The 19,270-nt window shown below is 44.7% G+C and overlaps 1 protein-coding gene across 6 annotated transcripts in view; it reads right to left on the bottom strand.

Annotated features, from left to right (window-relative positions):
* KMT2A (lysine methyltransferase 2A) overlaps positions 1-19,270 on the bottom strand; it is an 85,193-nt gene that overhangs the window by 9,816 nt on the left and 56,107 nt on the right. For 5 of the 6 annotated variants that reach the window (XM_030331727.1, XM_030331728.1, XM_030331729.1 and 2 more), the window contains 6 exons: positions 18,588-18,770; positions 14,126-18,368; positions 13,314-13,394; positions 11,970-12,028; positions 10,708-10,878; positions 8,823-8,897 (listed from right to left, as the gene is read on the bottom strand). In XM_030331727.1, the coding sequence (XP_030187587.1) occupies positions 8,823-8,897; positions 10,708-10,878; positions 11,970-12,028; positions 13,314-13,394; positions 14,126-18,368; positions 18,588-18,770 (4,812 nt within the window). The remainder of the gene's footprint in view (positions 1-8,822; positions 8,898-10,707; positions 10,879-11,969; positions 12,029-13,313; positions 13,395-14,125; positions 18,369-18,587; positions 18,771-19,270) is intronic. The other variant, XM_030331732.1, reaches the window with a different exon arrangement.

Below are 19,270 nucleotides of genomic sequence, written 5' to 3'. Positions count from 1 at the left end.
TCCATAGAAAGTTCATTTTTATACTTAGACTGAGTGTTCAACTCTACTTTCACTGGAGGGCTTAAAGCGAGATTAAATACTGTGTCAGTAATGGGGAGAACAAAGATGAATTTGAACAAAGAAACGGCCCCCATTCTCAAGCTCTTGGAAGAGAGAGGCCAACAGGTACCCAAGTCACACACTGTGAAAGTATCCAAATAAAGGTACAGTATAAAATACTGCGGGAGCAATCTCTTCTGTTGTGGACGATTCATTCACTCATGCAACAAATATTTCCTGAGCACCTACTATATCCCACATTTTCTTTCCATCGTTCTGCTGTGCCAGACACAGCCTGGGAATACAGAGGTGAACGAGACAGGCAAACACCTGTATTTATGGAGCTTTTATTTCATGGAAGAGACAGACAATAAACACACCAAAGGTATTCCCACTTTAGGGCTTTTTTCTGTGCTGTTTCTTCTGCATTGAGGGCTTTTACTCTACTTGTCACATGACTCGCTCCTTCTTGTCATCACTCAGGCCTCAGCTTTATTTAATGTCATCTCTTCAAGAAACTCCTTTCCTGACCACTCTATCTAGAGGAGGCTCCCTGCCACCAGCTACCCACCCTGTGCACTTGATTTCATTCTTCAGAGTACTTATCTCTGCCACTAGATATAAAGTCGTGAGGCAAGGACCTCGTTGTGAAGGGGTCAATGGATTGGAAACCTTGGAGAGCAGGCCTGAGTCTGCTTCTACTCAGCAGTTATATCCTAAGTGTCCAACATGACGCCAGGCACATTCAAGGGTTCAGTAATATTTTTAAATAACCAACATTTAAGGGCCGAACACTTTATTCTACAATTAGTAGGCAACCAGAGAAGCTTCTGAGGTACTTCTGGGGACACTGAGGATTCACCACCAGGAGGAGACGGGAGACTCAGGGACCATTTAGAAGGCTTTCTGAGATTACTGGTGAGAGAATGACAAAGGCTATTCCTGAGGAAAGAAGGAGACAGAAGAAGGGAACATGACTCATACTTTTGGGGTAGAGTCAAGGGCAGCGACCAACTGGATGTGAATGGTGAGGGAAAGGAAAGAAGTCAAGATTTACCGGACTCTTTTGGCTTGAGATATGAGGGATGGTAGGAAGACTGGATGAATCACAGGAGTGTAATGCGAGAGGGTGAGAATGGCTGAACAAGCCTAGCACAAGGGTAGAGTGAGGGGCAGAGGCTGAGAACCTAGGAGAACCCGAACTCTTTTTGTCTTTTCTTTTTCTTTTTTTCTTATATACAGTACTACATTAGTTTCAAGCATGTCACATAATGATTCAACAATTCTATACACTACTCAATGCTCAGAAGATCTTTTTAAAAGTTTATTTGCCATCTGCTTTTTTAACAACTGCACTTGAATTCACTCTTTTTTAAAAATTCATAAAAGTGATATCCACTCACGGAAATAAAGTGAAATAGTACAGGAAGTCCAAGTTGCCCATTTGAATTCCCCAGGTGACACTCTGAGGCAACCATTCTATAGATTGAGATAGAGTACACGTGTGTGGATATGTGGGTGTATAACATGAACGTATCTAAAGGGAGTCATGATCATACCAGATACATACGGTTACAACCAGCCCCTTCCAATTAATTTACTTTGGACCTCTTTCTAAATTCTCCTGTTGAGGAGTATTTGGCTTGCTGCCTCAGTTTTTTGCTAACACATGTTGGAATGAACACCCTCATACATTTTTTCTTTTAAATTCTCTTCCCAATCTCCCCTCTCCCAGTCCACCCTCGTACATATTTTTTAAGTTTATTTCTTTTGAGAGAAACAGAGACAGAGACAGAGACAGCGTGAACGGGGCAGGGGCAGAGAGGGAGAGAGAACCCCAAGCACTGTCAGTGCAGAGCCTCAGGCGGGACTCAAACTCACCAGCCATGAGACCATGATCTGAGCAGAAACCAAGAGTCAGGCGCCTACCCCGCTGAGCCTAACTTAAGGATGCTTAACCTACCCTCATACATTTTTCATGACTTGGCTGAGACTACCTAGAGGATACTTTCCTAGAAGTGGAATTGCTGGATGGAGGGGCAAATGAGTCGAAAATTTTCATAGCCGTGGCTTAACCGCTCCTCCGATCAGCTGTATTCATAATTTATGTATCTGCCATTAATGTAAGAGAGAGAGCCTATCTCCTCCATCTTTATCTAGATTATCTCCAAGTTCTGAATCTTTGTTAATAAATCTGTGAATAAAATAGTTGGGGCTCCTGGTTAGCTCAGTTGGTTAAGCATCTGACTCTGGATTTCGGCTCGGGTCACGATCTCGTGGTTTGTGGGTTTGAGCCCCGCGCTGGGCTTTGGGCTAGCAGTGTGGAGCCTGCCTGTGATTCTCTCTCTCCCTCTCTCCCTGCCCCTCCCCTGCTCGTGCTCTCTCTCTCTCTCTCTTAAAATAAAAATGTAAGGGGCGCCTGGGTGGCGCAGTCGGTTAAGCGTCCGACTTCAGCCAGGTCACGATCTCGCGCTCCGCGAGTTCGAGCCCCGCGTCAGGCTCTGGGCTGATGGCTCAGAGCCTGGAGCCTGCTTCCGATTCTGTGTTTCCCTCTCTCTCTGCCCCTCCCCCGTTCATGCTCTGTCTCTCTCTGTCCCAAAAATAAAAATAAAACATTGAAAAAAAAAAATTTTTAAAAAAATAAAAAAAAAATGTAAAAGCCTGTTAATAAAATAATCATTATTTATTTTTAATTTTTTTTCTTTTTTTTTTTTTTAATTTTTTTTTTCAACGTTTATTTATTTTTGGTACAGAGAGAGACAGAGCATGAACGGGGGAGGGGCAGAGAGAGAGGGAGACACAGAATCGGAAACAGGCTCCAGGCTCTGAGCCATCAGCCCAGAGCCTGACGCGGGGCTCGAACTCACGGACCGCGAGATCGTGACCCGGCTGAAGTCGGCCGCTTAACCGACTGCGCCACCCAGGCGCCCCTTATTTTTAATTTTTTAAGTTTATGTATTTATTTTTGAATAAATAATTCAGGAGGATACCAGTAACAAAAAGACAGCCAATAACAAGTGTTGACAAGGATATAGGTATCGGATCCATCAAACATTGCTGGTGTAAAATGGTCAGCTACTCAAAAAACAATCTAGCAGTTCCTCAAAGTTTAATTTTTCTTTCTTTCTTTCTTTCTTTCTTTCTTTCTTTCTTTCTTTCTTTCTTTCTTTCTTTCTTTCTCTTTCCTTCTTTCTTTTCTTTTTCAAAAAATATTTATTTATTTTTGAAAGCGGGAGAGAGACAGAGTGTGAGTGGGGGAGGGGCAGAGAGAGGGGGAGACACAGAATCAGAAGCCGGCTCCGAGCTGTCAGCACAGAGCCTGACATGGGGCTCAAACTCACAAACCACGAGATCGTGACCTGAGCTGAAGTCAAGTCGCTCAACTGACTGAGCTGCCCATGTGCCCCAGTTCCTCAAAATACAAACATAGAGTCACCACATGACCCAGCAATTCCACTCCTCGGTATATATCCAAGAGAAATAAAAACATGTCTATACAGGGTGCACCTTGGTGGCTCAGTCAGTTAAGCGTCTGAAACTGATTTCAGCTTGGCTCATGATCTTACGGTTCAGGGGTTCAGAAGGTGGAAAAACACCCAATGTCCATCAGCTGATGAATGGATAAACGACATACGGTATATCCACAAAATGGAGTATTATTTGGCAATATAAAGGAATGAAGTACTAATAAAAGCCACGTACTGACCAACCCACAGAGAATACTATATCCAATAGTGAAAGATTGAAAGCTTTCCCTCCAAGGTCATGAATGAAGCAAGGATGCCCACTTTCACCACTTCTATTAAGTAAAAAAAAGAAATAAAAGTCACCTAAATTGGAAAGGAAGAAGTAAGATTATCTCTGTTTGCAGAGGATATGATCTTATATGTAGAAAACTCTAATGATACCACAAAACACTTGTTAAAATAAGTGAATTCATCAAAGTAATAGGATAAAGTCAACACACAAAAATCAGTTGAGTTTCTATACACAAACCACGAGCAATCTGAAAAGGAAATTACAAAACGATTCTATTTACAATAGCATCACAAAGAAAAAAGGACTTACAAACTAACTTAATCAAGGAGGTAAAAGACTTGTACAATGAAAACTACAAAACACTGCTAAAAGAAATTAAAGACCTAAATAAAAGGAAACATATCTCGTGTTCATGGGTTAGAAGACTTAATACTGTTAAAATGTCAATACTATCAAAGTGATCTACAGATTCAGTGCAATTTCTATCAACATCCCAATAACATTTTTTTGCAAAAACAGAAAAGCTCATCTTAAAATTCATACGGAATCTGAGGGGATCCTGAGTAGTCAAAATAATCCTGAGAAAGAACAAAACCGGAGAACTCCAAATTTTCTGCTTTCAAAGTTTACCACAGATGTACAGTAATTAATCAAAACAGTGTGGTACTGGCATAAAGACAGACATACAGACTAATGGAATAGAACTGAGTCTAGTAATAAACCGCTGCATATCTGGTCACATGCCTTTTTTTTTAAAAAAGATTTTATTTTTAAGTAATGTGCACACCCAACACGGGGCTCAAACTCACAACTCTGAGATCAAGAGTCACATGTTCCCCTGACTGAGCCAGCCAGGAGCCCCTGGTCACATGAGTTTTGACCACGGTGCCAAGACCATTTAATGGGGGAAAAGACAGTCTTTTCAACAAGTGATGCTCGGACAACCAGGTATCCACATGCAATAGAATGCAGTTGACCCTCACTTCATACCATATATGAAAATATACTATTACCTCCCCCCCCAAAGCTAGTCTTCGATGATTTCTCTGAATTGTCTCAAATATTTTCCATAAGGATAATGGTCTTTATTTGGCATATTAGGTAAATTAAGATGTATAAATAAATAACATTACTTGTATACATATAAATAACCGTATTTATCTACATACACATAAGTAGTCAATAATGTCAGGTCCCCTTTTAAAAAAATGTTTTATTTGAGTATAGTTGACACAACACGTTAATTAATCCTCACTATAAATTTTGAAGGTCACATTAAAATTCCTTTTTCTTTTTTTAAAAAATTTTTTAATGTTTATTTTTGAGAGAAAGAAAGAAAAAGAGTGCGAGAGGGGGAGGGGCAGAGAAAGAGAGGGAGACACAGAATCCAAAGCAGGCTCCAGGCTCCAAGCTGTCAGCACAGAGCCTAACATGGGGCTTGAACTCAAGAACTACAAGATCATGAACTGAGCCGAAGTTGGGACGCTTAATTGACTGAGCCACCCAAGCACCCCTCCTTTTTATTTTTCTTTCATGTTTTTATTTATTTTTAAGAGAGAGCGAGCGAGCATGAGTGGGGGAGAGGCAGGGAGAGGGAAGGCAGAGGATCTGAAGCACTCACAGCAGACAGCCCTATGTGGGGCTTGAACTCAGGAACTCGCGATCATGACCTGAGCCAAAGTCGAACTCTCAACTAAGTGAGCCACCCAGGTGTCCCAATATTCCCTTTTAGATAAGGATATTGAGACTCAGAGAAGTCAATTAGCTTGCACTCAGTGGAATGTTGATAGCAAAAGGGCAGAAATGTGGCTTGTACTCAGTTTTTTCTCCCTCCAAAGTACATGGTTTCTTACCACCATTCCATGTGGCAGTTAAAGACATGGATAAATCAAAGGAAATTCTGTCCTTTTGGCCAGAACAAAGGGCTGGCTACTCAGTTTGAGGCTGCGAACAAAGTTCAGAATGCTGGCTTACTCCAGGAGTAGGATTTTATACATATTATAAGTAATCAGTTCAAAATGACTACTGGGAGAGCCAAAGTACAAATTTAACTACAGTTCCACCCAATGAGCACCGCAGTTGGGCACGGGACCAACAGATCATATTTTCTTGCCCCCCAAATATCTCCCTCACAAATCTAAATATATATATAGTAAATTATCCCTCTCATTAATATCTACACTATAGAGACATATTTGCCCCCAAATATCTCCCTCACAAATGTATCTATATCTAATCTATCTCTATCTCTATACGTAGATATGTATATTATAAATCATCTGTCTGATTAATATCTAGAATGTAGAGACAACTTTTATTATTTTTTTTATTTATTTATTTTTTTCAACGTTTATTTATTTTTGGGACAGAGAGAGACAGAGTATGAACAGGGGAGGGGCAGAGAGAGAGGGAGACACAGAATCGGAAGCAGGCTCCAGGCTCTGAGCCATCAGCCCAGAGCCCGACGCGGGGCTCGAACTCACGGACCGCGAGATCGTGACCTGGCTGAAGTCGGACGCTTAACCGACTGCGCCACCCAGGCGCCCCTAGAGACAACTTTTAAAACTCAACCATAACAACAATAATAACAACAGGGGCACCTGGGTGGCTCAGTCGGTTGGGAGTCTGACTTCAGCTCAGGTCATGATCATGCAGTTCGTGAGTTCGAGCTCTGTGCTGACAGCTCAGAGCCTGGAGCCTGCTTCAAATTCTGTGTCTCCCTCTCTCTCTGCCTCTCTCCCTCTCGCACTCTGTCCATCTCCCTCTCTCTCTCAAAAATAAATAAACATTAAAAACAACAACAACAACAAAGCCTGATTAAGAAACAAGCAAAGGCCTTAAACGGAAGCCTTCATTTTTTCCAAAGAAGACCTACAAATAGCCAATAAGCCCATGTAAAGATGCTCAACATCACGAATCATTAGGGAAATGTAAATCGAAACTATAATGAGATACCATTTCACATCCCTTTAGCTGGCTTCTATCAAAAAAAAAAAGAGGAGGTGAAGAAATTGGAACCTTCGGGCACTGCTGGTGGGCATGTAAAATGGTGCAGCCGCTGGGGAAACTAGTATGGTGGTTCCTTAAAAAATTAAAAATGGAATTGCCATTAAAAAAAAACAAAAAATAATGATCCAGAAATTCAACTTCTGGGTATATGCCTCCCGGAAATGGAAAGCAAGGTCTTTTTTTTTTTTTTTTTTAATAGGAACTATTTTATTTATTGATTGATTTTTTGAGAGCAGGGGAGAGGGGCAGAGAGAGAGAGAGAGAGAATCTTGAGCAGACTCCACAACCAGGGTGGAGCCTGATGCGGGGCTCAATCCCACGACCCTGGGATCATGACCTGAGCCAAAACCAAGAGTTGGACGCTTAACTGACTGAGCCCCGCAGGGGCCCTGGACAGTAGGGTCTTGAATAGATATCTATACACCCACATTCACAGCAGAACGATTCACAATGGCTAAAATGTGGAAGCAACAAGCATCCGTGGATGGGTGAATCAATCAGCAAACGGTGACATATAAATACAGTGAAATATTATTCAGCCTTAAAAAGGAAGGAAATTTTGCACTCTGCTACAGCATGGATGAATCTTGAGGGCATGATGCTAAGTGAGATGAGCCAGTCCACTTATCGTATAATTCCATTTACATGAGGTACTGAAAGTAATCAAAATCCATACAGACAAAAAGGAGAATGGTGGTTGCCGGGGGCAGGAGACAATGGGGAAAGGGGAGTTTCAGTTTCACGAGAAGAAAAGTTATGGGATGGATGGATGGTTGCATTTAACACCAGTGAATTGTACACTTAAAAATGGGTTACTCTGGAAAAAAATAAGGTTAAGTTGATAAATTTATGTTATGTGAATTTTACCTCAATAAAAAAATTCATCTGTTTAAAAAAAAAAAGAAAGAAAGAAAACAATGGAGCTCCTGGGTGGCTCGGTCGGTTAAGCATCCAACTTTGGCTCAGGTCACCATCTTGTGGTTCCTGAGTTCGAGCCCTGTATTGGGCTTGTTGCCAGCGTGGAGCCTGCTTCAGATCCTCTGTCCCTCTCTCTCTCTCTCTGCCCCTCCCCCGCTCACTTGTGTACGCGTGCGTGCTCTCTCAAAAATAAGCATAAAAAAAAAGAAAAAGAATACAATAAAGTACTGATGCAACATTACAGCAGAGAGAAAGTTTGAAAGCACTATGTTAAATCAAAGAATCTAGAGGCGTCTGGGTGGCTCAGTTGGTTGAGCGTCCGATTTCGACTCAGATCACGATCTCATGGTTTGTGAGTTCAAGCCCTGCAGCGGTCTCAGTGCTGACAGCTCGGAGCCTGGAGCCTGCTTTGGATTCTGTGTCTCCTTCTCTCTCTGCCCCTCCCCTGCTTGCACTCTGTCTCTCTCTCAAAAGTAAATAAACATTAAATAAATAAATCAAAGAAACCAGTCATAAAAGGCCATATAATTGTATGATTCCATACAAATACCTAGAGACAGAAAGTAGATCAATGGTGGTGGGTGTTGGAGCTGAGGAGTGACTGCTAATGAGTATGGAGTTTCTTGAAGGGATGATGAAAACGTTCTGGAATTATACCCTAGTGATGGTTGCACAACTGTGTGAATACACTAAAAGCCATTGAACCGTATGCTTTATTATTATTATTTTTTAATGTTTATTTTTGGGAGAGAGAGAGAGACAAAGTGTGAGCGGGGGAGGGGCAGAGAGAGACGGGGACACAGAATCCGAAGCAGGATCCAGGCTCTGAGATGTCAGCACAGAGCCTGATGAGGGGCCCAAACTCACAAATCACAAGATCATGACCTGAGCTGACGTCGGATGCTTAACCGACTGAGCCACCCAGGTGCCGTGAACTGTATGCTTTAAATGGGTGTGCTGTATACCATAAGAATTCCATTTTCTTTTTTTAAAAGTTTGACATTTTTGTAGAATCAACTCTACAGTTTTAGACCAACAAGCTACCAGAATACTCTGAGACAGAGTATTCAGAATAAAATGACCACTGCGGCCGTTACCTGCAAATGAGAGCTGCTTTAGGCGGGCATTTGATCGAGCTTCCTGGACTTTATCTGTCAGTGACTTCCAGGCATCTGTGCAGAAATGAAATATTTGGTCAACTACTTCCAACACCAATGGCATGCACAGACGTTGAGCTTAGAATCCCTACAGGGTGAAAACACCCTTCTAAAATGGTTTTTTTGTTTTCTTAGTTTTAATGTTTTCCGTGCATAAGAGGCTGGGCAGGGGCACTACCCAGCAGTGCTTCCTCCTGTTAGAAAGGAGGTTCACACCTTCTGAAAATGACCCCTGAATCCCCAAAGCATTCACATCCCTTGATGGTAGTCCGGGTCCCAAACCTGAATGCATGGTGTTACTTCTATTCCCAATGCCCCTGAACAAAACAGTATTAGCATTAATGATTTAACCCAGACTCTGGGGAGATCTTTACCTCTGTTCCTTAAAACTACGAGGTATGACGAGAAAACCTCTTCAGTCCCTTCCAGCTCCAACTTAAGATTCTATGATCTCCTACTGTCTGTTGGACTTGTCACCAGCACATCACGCTCAATGTGTCGTATGTGGCACTCATACACTCAACGTAGTTTTTTTGTTCTCCTTACGTATCTTTGTATTTATTTATTTATTTTTTTATTTTTAGTGACCCAGGCCTGAATCTTCAGTCACCTTCTCTCTCTGCTCTCTGTATCCAAGCAGTCATGAAGTATGTCCATCCTTCTTTCCTCTCTCTGCCTGCTGGGAACGGGCTTTATTACCGGATATCTCTACTGTAGCTATGCTCTCATCAGTGACCTCCTGCCACCTCCATGTCTCTAATTGAGTCCACCTTATGCTTCTTGAAATTCTGCTTTTATTTCACTTTTCCAGATTTCCAAAGGCCTCATGGTTTGGCACTGAATGCCCTCCAAAACTTGTGCCCAATTAACCTTCGCAGTTTTCTATCTCACTACTACCCGATAAGGATTTCGAGGTCCTCTCCCACCTGAGGATGCTCTAAACCCACCACATGCAATCCTGTCTAACTGTGCGTGTGTCTCTTTTTAGAAAGCCTTTCCCATTTCTCTTTTGCTAACTCAAATCCTATTACCTCTTTTAATGGGATCTTCTATTCCACCATTTTTCCTGGGTTCAATAACCCTAACTGACCCACAGGGATCGCTCTTTCCTTCCAACTCCTCTAGTACTTCTTGCCTAAAGAAAGTTCACTAGTTCTTCAACAGCTAACGAACAAGAAAATAAAATGCCAGCCCTTCTAGGAAGTTCCCTGTTGAGTAAACTGTAAAAGCAAACAGACATTTACAAAACAAAGTTTAAGCTATACCGAGAAGCATTTAAGATTCCAAAAGGAGCAGAAAGGAAGGAGTGGGAGTGCTTATCTGCCTCAGAAGGTCAGGGAAGACTTTCCAAGCAGAACCCTGAAGGACAAGCTAGAGTTCACCAGGTATACCAGGGTAGAAAGAACATTCCAGGCAGAGGGAAGAAACGGAGAAGGCACAGGGGTGAGACAGAATGGCAGTTAAGGTACACAAAGAAATCACAGAAGACAAGGCTGGAGAGAGAAGAGGTCTCATGTGCTCAGCTAAGTTATGGATTATATCTCTCCAGGAACTTAAGGACAAGTTAGATGTATAATGCCTTCGAGTATCTTCCATAACACCTCGCACAAAACTACCCACATCAATGGTACTAATTAATGTACGTAAGGGCAGATCTGGCTGAGTCAGGGCCTGAGCTAGCGAGACAACCTGTTTTTTTATTTTTATTTTTTAAAGTAATCTCTACACCCAACGTGGGATTCGAGCTCACAACCCCGAGATCAAGAGTCACATGCTCCACAAAGCAGCCAGCCAGGTGCCCCCCAACCTCATTTAATCCACTCACCTTCGATACTTTCCGCACAGATCTGAAAGCCATCATCACTTGAAATTTCAAAAACAAGTCCTTTCTTGGGCTTTTTCTCAGCAATGCTTTCCTTTCTTTTCTGTTCTTGCTGGAGCCAAAGCATCAGTGGAGAGCTGAAATTGCTTTCTTCTTCTTCCACTGTTTTAGGTTCTACAGGGAGAAAACAGATAGGGGCCAAAGTGGTTGCATTAGCAAACACTTACTGAACACTGATACGTTATCTCCAAGCCTAACAACATTCCATGGTTGGTAGGATCACTCCCATTTACAGATAACAAAATCTGAGGCTCAAAGCCGTGGAGCAGCCTGCCCTAGGTCATAGCTGGAGAGGGACAGAAACGGATTTTTTTTTTTTTTTTTAACCTGAAGTCATGCTGTCTCTGTGGTATGACTTCCTGGTATGACAATTTGATAGTTTTTCAATAAGCAACTGCCCCCACTAGGGTCAAAGCTAAAAACTAATAATGATGGATATGAATGAAGCACTAGGCATCGAGGCACTCTTCTAGGAACTTCCTGTGTATTAACTCAGAGAAACCTCACAGCAATCCAGTGAGGGAAGTGTTATTATAATGTACGCTTCAAAGGCAAGAAACCCGAGGCAGAGAGTAAGTAGCCCAAGTTCATATAAGATGAGATTTCAACCCATATGGCTCCAAAGCCTGCCACCAACCCCCCAACACCCTCGCCTTCTTGCAGAAGGAGGTGTATCAGTTCTCCTGAGAAATCAGCCAATCAGCAGAATGGGATCACATCCCACATGTTACACTTGAGCATTTTCTCTAGCTGCCTCTCTTTTGAGAAGTTCCCTCGATGAAAACGGGCAAAGCTTTATACCCAGATCTTACTAGTCTTGAAGTGACCAGTTCTTTACTGACCCAATTCATTAGCACAGATGATGGAAAGTGCTATGGAGATGCATCTGGGGTTGTGACCAGATATACGGCTTTCTTTGGTGACCACTGAGGGATGAAGTCAGGTAATCACTAGCTAGTAAAATCACACTGCTGTAGAGCAAGTGGAACAGAAGACTACTTGACAGCTGATCATAGAATATGTAGTAGAAGGGCACTGGACCAGGAGACAGACGCTCTGAGGTTTAGTCTACACCTCTGGCCAATCACTTAACTTCTTTGGAGCTTAAGATTTTTTAATTTAGAAAACTAGTAGATAACATAGGCCATTTTTATAGTACGTTTGGCTTTGGAATTCTAATTCTAACCTGTTACCTACCCACGTACCTGTACTTTCTTGTTCATTTGCTGAATTTTGTGTTGTCTGAATCTCAGGAAGAACTTGCCTAAATGAAAGGAAAACCAAATGTGAGATGTAACATCCGCTAGCTCTTTAATTCAAAGATTAAAAACTGTCCATAGTCTTCATACTGTTGTATGGGCTATATGAAACAACTACTAGAAATGAACCACAGGATGATTTGTGTATTACCTGTTGAATAAACACCATCACACTACTATAAGGTACATAACATAAAACTATCTCTTATGAGATTCTTTCCCAAATATTGACATTAAATTTCTGCTTTTGCAGTTTGTACATTATATCCTTGAAATTTTTCTCATACCCTCGGTATTAGGAAAAAAGCAGTTCTGGAATCACTTAAGTTAACTGATTTAACCAAAAATAAAAGCAAGCTGCCCGAGCCAGAAAACCACCACCAGTTTCCCTTTTCTTAAATTAAATAACATTTGGAAACAACCCAAATGCATATCAATAAGGGGTGGTTTATCTTTTTTATTTTTTTAAATTAATTCATTTATTTTGAGAGAGAGAAAGTGCAAGCAGGGGTGGGGCAGAGAGAGAGGGAGACAGCGAATGCCCAGGCTCTTCACTGTCAGAGCAGAGCCCAACTCGGGGTTCAATCTCATGACCATGAGATCATGACTTGAACCGAAATCCAGAGTCGGACGCTTAACCCACTGAGTCACCCAGGTACTCCGATAAGGGACTGTTTAAATAAATAACAAAACAAAACAAAACCAAGTACAGAACAATATGTATAGCATTCTTCATTTTATGTAAAAAAGGGGCGCCTGGGTGGCTCAGTTGGGTTAAGCATCCCACTCTTGATTTCGGCTCAGGTCACGATCACGTTGTTTGTGGGATCGAGCCCCACGTTGGGCTCCGTGTTGACAGCATGGAGCCTGCTTGGGATTCTCTCTCCCTCTCTCTCTGCCCCTCCCCCACCCCAATAGATAAATAGATAAATAAACAAACTTAAAAAAAAAAAAAGCTTTGGCAACAAAAATAATACAAATCAGGAAGAACTATTTTTTTTTTTAATTTTTTTTTTCAATGTTTATTTATTTTTGGGACAGAGAGAGACAGAGCATGAACGGGCGAGGGGCAGAGAGAGAGGGAGACACAGAATCGGAAACAGGCTCCAGGCTCCGAGCCATCAGCCCAGAGCCTGACGCGGGGCTCGAACTCACGGACCGCGAGATTGTGACCTGGCTGAAGTCGGACGCTTAACCGACTGCGCCACCCAGGCGCCCCTGAACTATTTTTTTTAAATGAGGTGGACAGAACTGAGGGCTTAACCTTGGAGAAATGATCTGCATATTTACCCTGTGGTCTGCCCACACTCCTTTTGGGACGACTGTTCCACATCAGCAGTCCCCTGCTGCTCAGCCTCTGCTCCTGGAGTCCTGGAAGGGAACCATTTGTATCTTTTCAAGAAAAACCACCAGGAAACATGTGCCAAATGCACAGCTCAGTCTAAAGAAATGCCTCTACCACGATGGATCTGATAACATTCACGAGCTGAGAAAACTAATCTGTGGTGATACAGGTTAGACAGTGGTTATCTTGAGGGCGTACTGACCAAGAGAAGGCACAAGGAGGCTTCTGGAACTCTAGGAATGTTTTAGATCTTGATCTGCATGGTGGCTACTCGGGTGCACACATATGTAAAACTTCACTTGTGTACTTTACATGCGTTACACCCCATGCTAGTGTTCTCAAAAGGGACTTCATGAGGATCTACAACAGGTGGCTTTGCCCTCTGGACGGGAATAATCGTCCTTCAGTATCCTAAGCCTCAATAAAACAAAAACAAAAACACAAACACCAGCCCCCCCGTCCCCCAGAAAACCAAACGCCAAGAGCAAACAGCAGCACTGTTTTAAATCCAAGAGTAATTAGAGATGTGGTTCTATCCCAGAGACAAACTGCCCACGGATGGTACTAAATTTTGCTCTAGAAATCACTGCTGTGAGGGGAAAAAAAATAAAAAATAAAAAAAAAAAATCAAAGTCACAACCCAGAACACCCCCGAGCAATGCAACACGTCCCTCCCAGAAGACCGCCACTGCCCCAGCCTCTAGTCCCGAGCACAAGATCCCGCCCACCCAGCAGAGCGGATATTGGCATCTCTCACCCTGTGACTGAGGTCAGGGATGTCGCGCTGGCTTCCTGGTCTGGAATGTGTGCTTCAGAAGAACTGGTCCGCGAATGGGAAACTTTGTGCTTCTTGCCATTCCCTTTGTCCAAAGGCAGCTGAATCCGTTTGATTTTTGGTTTGGGTTTGGTGGGACCCGGCACGGAGGAGCTTGCTGACTGCTGCCCAGAGGACGGAGAGCCCCCAGGAGAGGCTGAGCTGGCTTGCATAGCTGAGGATAAAGCCTTGTTCTGCTCCAGCCCCACGCTGTTGGGGGCATCTACTGTCTGGGGAAAGCTGGCTCCCTGGGTCCCTGGAGCAGAATCAAGATCACGCTGGGAAGGGAGAATCCCAGTTTTGCTGGCAAGGAGCTGGTTCACGTGCTGAAGCTGATAGTGTTCTTCTGCTTCCCCCGGAGGCGACGCGGCCGTTATGCCCGCGGTCTGAGCAGAGGGGAGCACGCAGATGCTAGATGCCGCTGTCATCGCGGCGGGAGGAGCCTGGGATGTCCCCAGTTGCGGAAACATTCCTGAACTTGGTGGTAAAGCCACAGGCTGGTCCTGCATCCCCAGGCTCTGCTGACTGGCTTTGATTAAAAGGTTGCTTATTGAGCCAATATCCGGGGTGCCGAGCAGCCTGGGGTTGGTTAACGCGACATGGCCCGGAACTGACGCGCTACTCGTAGGGGTTGTCGCGGTTTGCATGGATACAACGTTCAAGACGGAGGAACCGGATGCCAAGCCAGACACAGGCCCCGCGGTGAGGTGGCCAGTGTCCTGGCTTATTGTTGATGCGCCCGCCGCCGCCGCGGCAGTGCCTCCCACACTCTGCGGTAACAGCGGAGCCTGTTCAAAATACATGATGCCAGATTTAGACCTTTTTATGATGTTGGGGACAGTTCGGTGAGATGAAGTGTTAAGTGAGCCCAAATCTAGCAGATTGGGATGATTTGGCAGCTGGGAGGGTGTGAAGTTAATCAGTGTCATGTTAGAAACCACATCGGAAGGGGCAATGTTTGAAGGGTTGCTAGAGGGAGCGAGTTTTTTATTCTTTCGGGTCTGCAGACGAGATATGGGTCTTTTCTTGAGTCCAGAGGATGGAGTGGCTACTGTGGTACTGAGGTCTGTCCTCTGGCTGGCTTCTGAAACCAAAAGTTGGGGATCTGGAGGAGGCTGAACCCCAATAAGTAGGCCTGAAGGAGGGCTGTTGATGTTGGGTGGGAAACTACTTTGAGTAGCTGCGGGGAAGGAATGTAAGTGCTGGCGATGAGACATGGGGAGCAATCCTTTGCTAGCAGGAGGGAAGAGAGATGGAGAAGTTGGCAAGCTTGGATTTAGTCCCGTGGCTAGGGTGAGACCACTTCCCATGGGCCCCAATACTGAAGTATTTGTCTCCATCACATTGGGTGTAGAACTAACAGAAGAGGTCAATTGGATTTTTTGGGTCACTCCATTTGGAAGAGTTTGGAGAACATAAAGTGGCTGCATGTTCTGGTTAACAACAATGAGTTTCTCAGTGGCTGGTTTCAGGTGGGGTGGAGTGGTCTGGACAGCTGCATTAGAAATCTGAGATGGGCCAGGACTCTCGGTAGAGTTGGGCACATATTTCTGGTTCTGGATAGGAACAGTAGGGGAAACAGGTACCTGAAGGCCGGGGGTGCTACTGTTTCTAGTTAAATCCTGATTGTTGCCATGACCCTGCTCCACTGAACCACAAGGAGGGCTGGAGATGTGGTCCGCGTCCATGTGTCCTTGGATAAAATGATCGGGAGTCATGTGGCCTTCGGGCGTCGGATCTACTCCGGGACTCAGCAGTGCCGAGTCCCCTTCAGAGGAGGCCACAGACTTCTCTGTGATGGTCACCCTCTTCTCTCCTGAGTCGGAGATCACAGCCAGTCTACTGGCATTCTGGCTGGGGACCGTGGGACTCCGGGTGGTCAGGACGGACAGATCAGACGGCAGCTCCAGGGGCAGCTCGAACTGCTCCTCTGCTGAGATAGAGGAGGAGACGCTACTGTCCACAGGTTCTGTCGTGGGCAGCTGCTGAGAAAACACTTCGAAAAGACCCATGTCCTTTTCCCGGTTACTGTCGAGACCCAAGCCTTCACCGAGATTTAGGAGTTCCGACGAAGAGGACTCTGGGCTCTCGCCCAAAGCCTGCATGGATGGGGTATTCTTTAGGACGAAGTCCATGATGTCCGAGGGCAGGATGTTCCCACAGTCGTCGCTGTTGTTGTTATCCGAGTCCGATTTCAGGAGCTCGGTGTTGTAGGTGTCTAGTAGGTTCTTGTCCGACGGGGTGCTCGTGTGGACTCTGCGGCTTGACTCCAATGAGCTGAGCTGAGCCTCCAAGGAATCCTGCCCCTGTGTTTTAACTCTGCTCACAGAGTGGCAGTTATCCATCTTTGGCTCGTTTTTGTGGCCCACGGAACTCTTAATGACGTGCTCTTTCTCGCCGGCGTCTTCAGGCCGCTCCATCTTTAAGTTCTCCGTTCCGTTTTCTTTGCCGTTTCTCTTTGGAATCTGGCTGCTCTTCCTCGCTGTGGCTGTGACGCTCGTATCGCTCTCTGTGCCGTCATCGACACCATCCAGCTGCGAAATCTTCGGGAGGTCACACTGTTCTTCCTCCCGAAATAGATTATGGGATGCCAGCCGTTCCTCTCCGCCTGAAGAAATCACTGTCCTAGTGAAATTGTAATAATATAAGTCATCTTCATCAGAAGTGCTTAGGTCATCGGCCCCATCCACCTGTCCCTCAGCTGATCTCTTGCCTCGTTTCTTCCCAGTTGAGCTGCTGTAGAATGGAATGTCTTCTTCACCGTAGGATCTTACCCCGTAGAGTGGGGTGAGCCCGAAGAACATGTTAGAGCGTGCCCGGGCACTGCGACGGGGGTATCTCCTCTTGAAAGAGCCATCCTCCTGAGGTTTGGGACCATCTGGAAGCATCAGGTTTCTGTCCTGAACCGGAAGATTCTGGTAAGTGTTACTTTGAGAATCCTGGGATGAGGTATTATTGGGGCTTGGCTGGGCCACTGGACCATCTCCTGGACTTTCAGAGGCTGAAACTGGTTCTGTTGGAGACGCTGACTCTATTTGCAGAGGGGAAACGGGACTGCTTTCTTTCAGGGTATTCTTGGACTGGCCCTCACTTTCCATTTTGAGAGGCGTCAGTGTCACTTTGACCGTGCGTTTCCGGGGTGTCTGTAATTCCTTGGCGGATCCTTCTACTTGCATGGATGGAGCTTTGGGGACTCCTGGAATAGACAGGACTTTGTCTCCAATCTTATCAGAAGACACATTATTACATGGTCGTTGCCCCATAAATTCTGGAGTCAAAACTTCATCAACAAACTCCGGCTTTAGGTTTCCCTCCTCACCGGTGGTCACCTGACCAGGTTCCAAAAAAGACTTACTGGAATGTTTTTCTTTGAAAGTTTCTTTACAAGACTTTTTCCCTTTCTGTCTCCTGTCCCTGGAACTAGATCCCACATGTTCATTGACAATGGATGACCTGTTGCTCACTCCAGATAGCTTCAAGGTTTTGACTTCCGCATCTTCCTCGGGAGAGGGGTTTACTGATTGGTTCGAGTCTGCGTGTTGGTCTCGATCGTTCCTTTGCCCTCTCAGATGGAGTGGGGGGAAGGAGAGGGCCTCTTTAGAAGAAAACGGCACCGAAGAGAGTTCAGCAAAAGTGCCGATCTTGCTAGCATTTAATTCTCCAGATGCTGTGTTATGAAGCTGCGGGGCCAGCTTGGGAATGCCAGGATAAGCCACAGCATGTGCAGATCCCTCTGAACTCTTGGAACCTGGCACTTTGGCCTTCTCTCCCTTCAAAGAGGAGCTCTTGGGTGCCAAGTCGGAAGCACTGGAATGCTTCATTTCTGAAGATGAAGATCCGTCCAAGTGACTGGTTTTAGTGCCCATAGTAACCACTGTCCTTTGCAAATTTGAAGAGGTGGGAGTGTTTTGCCCTAAGTTACTGTTTGAGTTCAGCGGTCCTAAGACATGATCAACTGCTTTGGCACTTGACTCAAGATCTGTGGCAGTCCCGATGGCGGACACTGAGGGAACACTATTCCTGGAGTAAGTACTCCCAGTTCTCACTGGAGACATTATCCGGAGTTTAGACCGCTGGGGTGACAGGGAGGAAGTGCTGTGTCGCCTGGAGCCAATGCTTCGGAGTCCAGAGGAGAGTAAAGGGTCACCCACTGTGACTATTTCATGAGTGGTTGGGGTAGGACTTCCTGAACAAGAGAGAGAAAATAACAGTCTATTACAGAGAGGGACAAACGTGCGGTAGCCACTGCTTTCAATGACTCGGCAATGACTTTTCACTGAAAACTGCAACGATCAAGATTTTCAACGAGCCAAAGTCACTGAGATAAAGTTGACTGCAAGAACCACAGGCTAATCTTTGAGCTAACCTTTTTGGGTCAAGTTCGTCAACGAGGTAGGTCCTTTACCTGCAGAAGGCAATGGCCGACAGCCAGGGGATCTCTGTGTTGGAGAGTAACTAGGTGTTCGAATCCTAGGGACCTTCGAGATGACATGATAAAAACAGGAACCAGAGGTTTGCGAATGAGGTCGGTCTGGTGAGGGAGGACTTATAATTTCAGCTGTGTTCTGACTTTCTTTAGATGAAATTTCTGTGGTAGGAAAGAAACACTCGTTACTAAAAAAAAAGTCCAATTAAAATATCCATCAAATGGGGGCGCCTGCCTGGCTCCGCGGGAGGAGCATGCACTCTTGAACTTGGGACTGTGGGTTCGAGCCCCACGTTGGGTGTATAAGGTTACTTAAAAATTAAATCTTTTTTTTTTTTTAATTTTTTTTTTTTCAACGTTTATTTATTTTTGGGACAGAGAGAGACAGAGCATGAACGGGGGAGGGGCAAAGAGAGAGGGAGACCAGAATCGGAAGCAGGCTCCAGGCTCTGGGCCATCATCAGCCCAGAGCCCGACGCGGGGCTCGAACTCACGGACCGCGAGATCGTGACCTGGCTGAAGTCGGACGCTTAACCGACTGCGCCACCCAGGCGCCCCAAAAATTAAATCTTAAAGAAACAAAATAAAATAAAATAAAATAAATAAACAAACCAATAAAAAGTAAGCTATTAAGGTAAAAATCAAAATAGAAACAAATGACA

The sequence above is a fragment of the Lynx canadensis genome, chromosome D1 (assembly GCF_007474595.2).
Source record: "Lynx canadensis isolate LIC74 chromosome D1, mLynCan4.pri.v2, whole genome shotgun sequence".
NCBI lineage: Eukaryota > Metazoa > Chordata > Mammalia > Carnivora > Felidae > Lynx > Lynx canadensis.
Note: the sequence above shows the minus strand (reverse complement) of the source record. Positions and strands in the feature narration are given on the sequence as shown.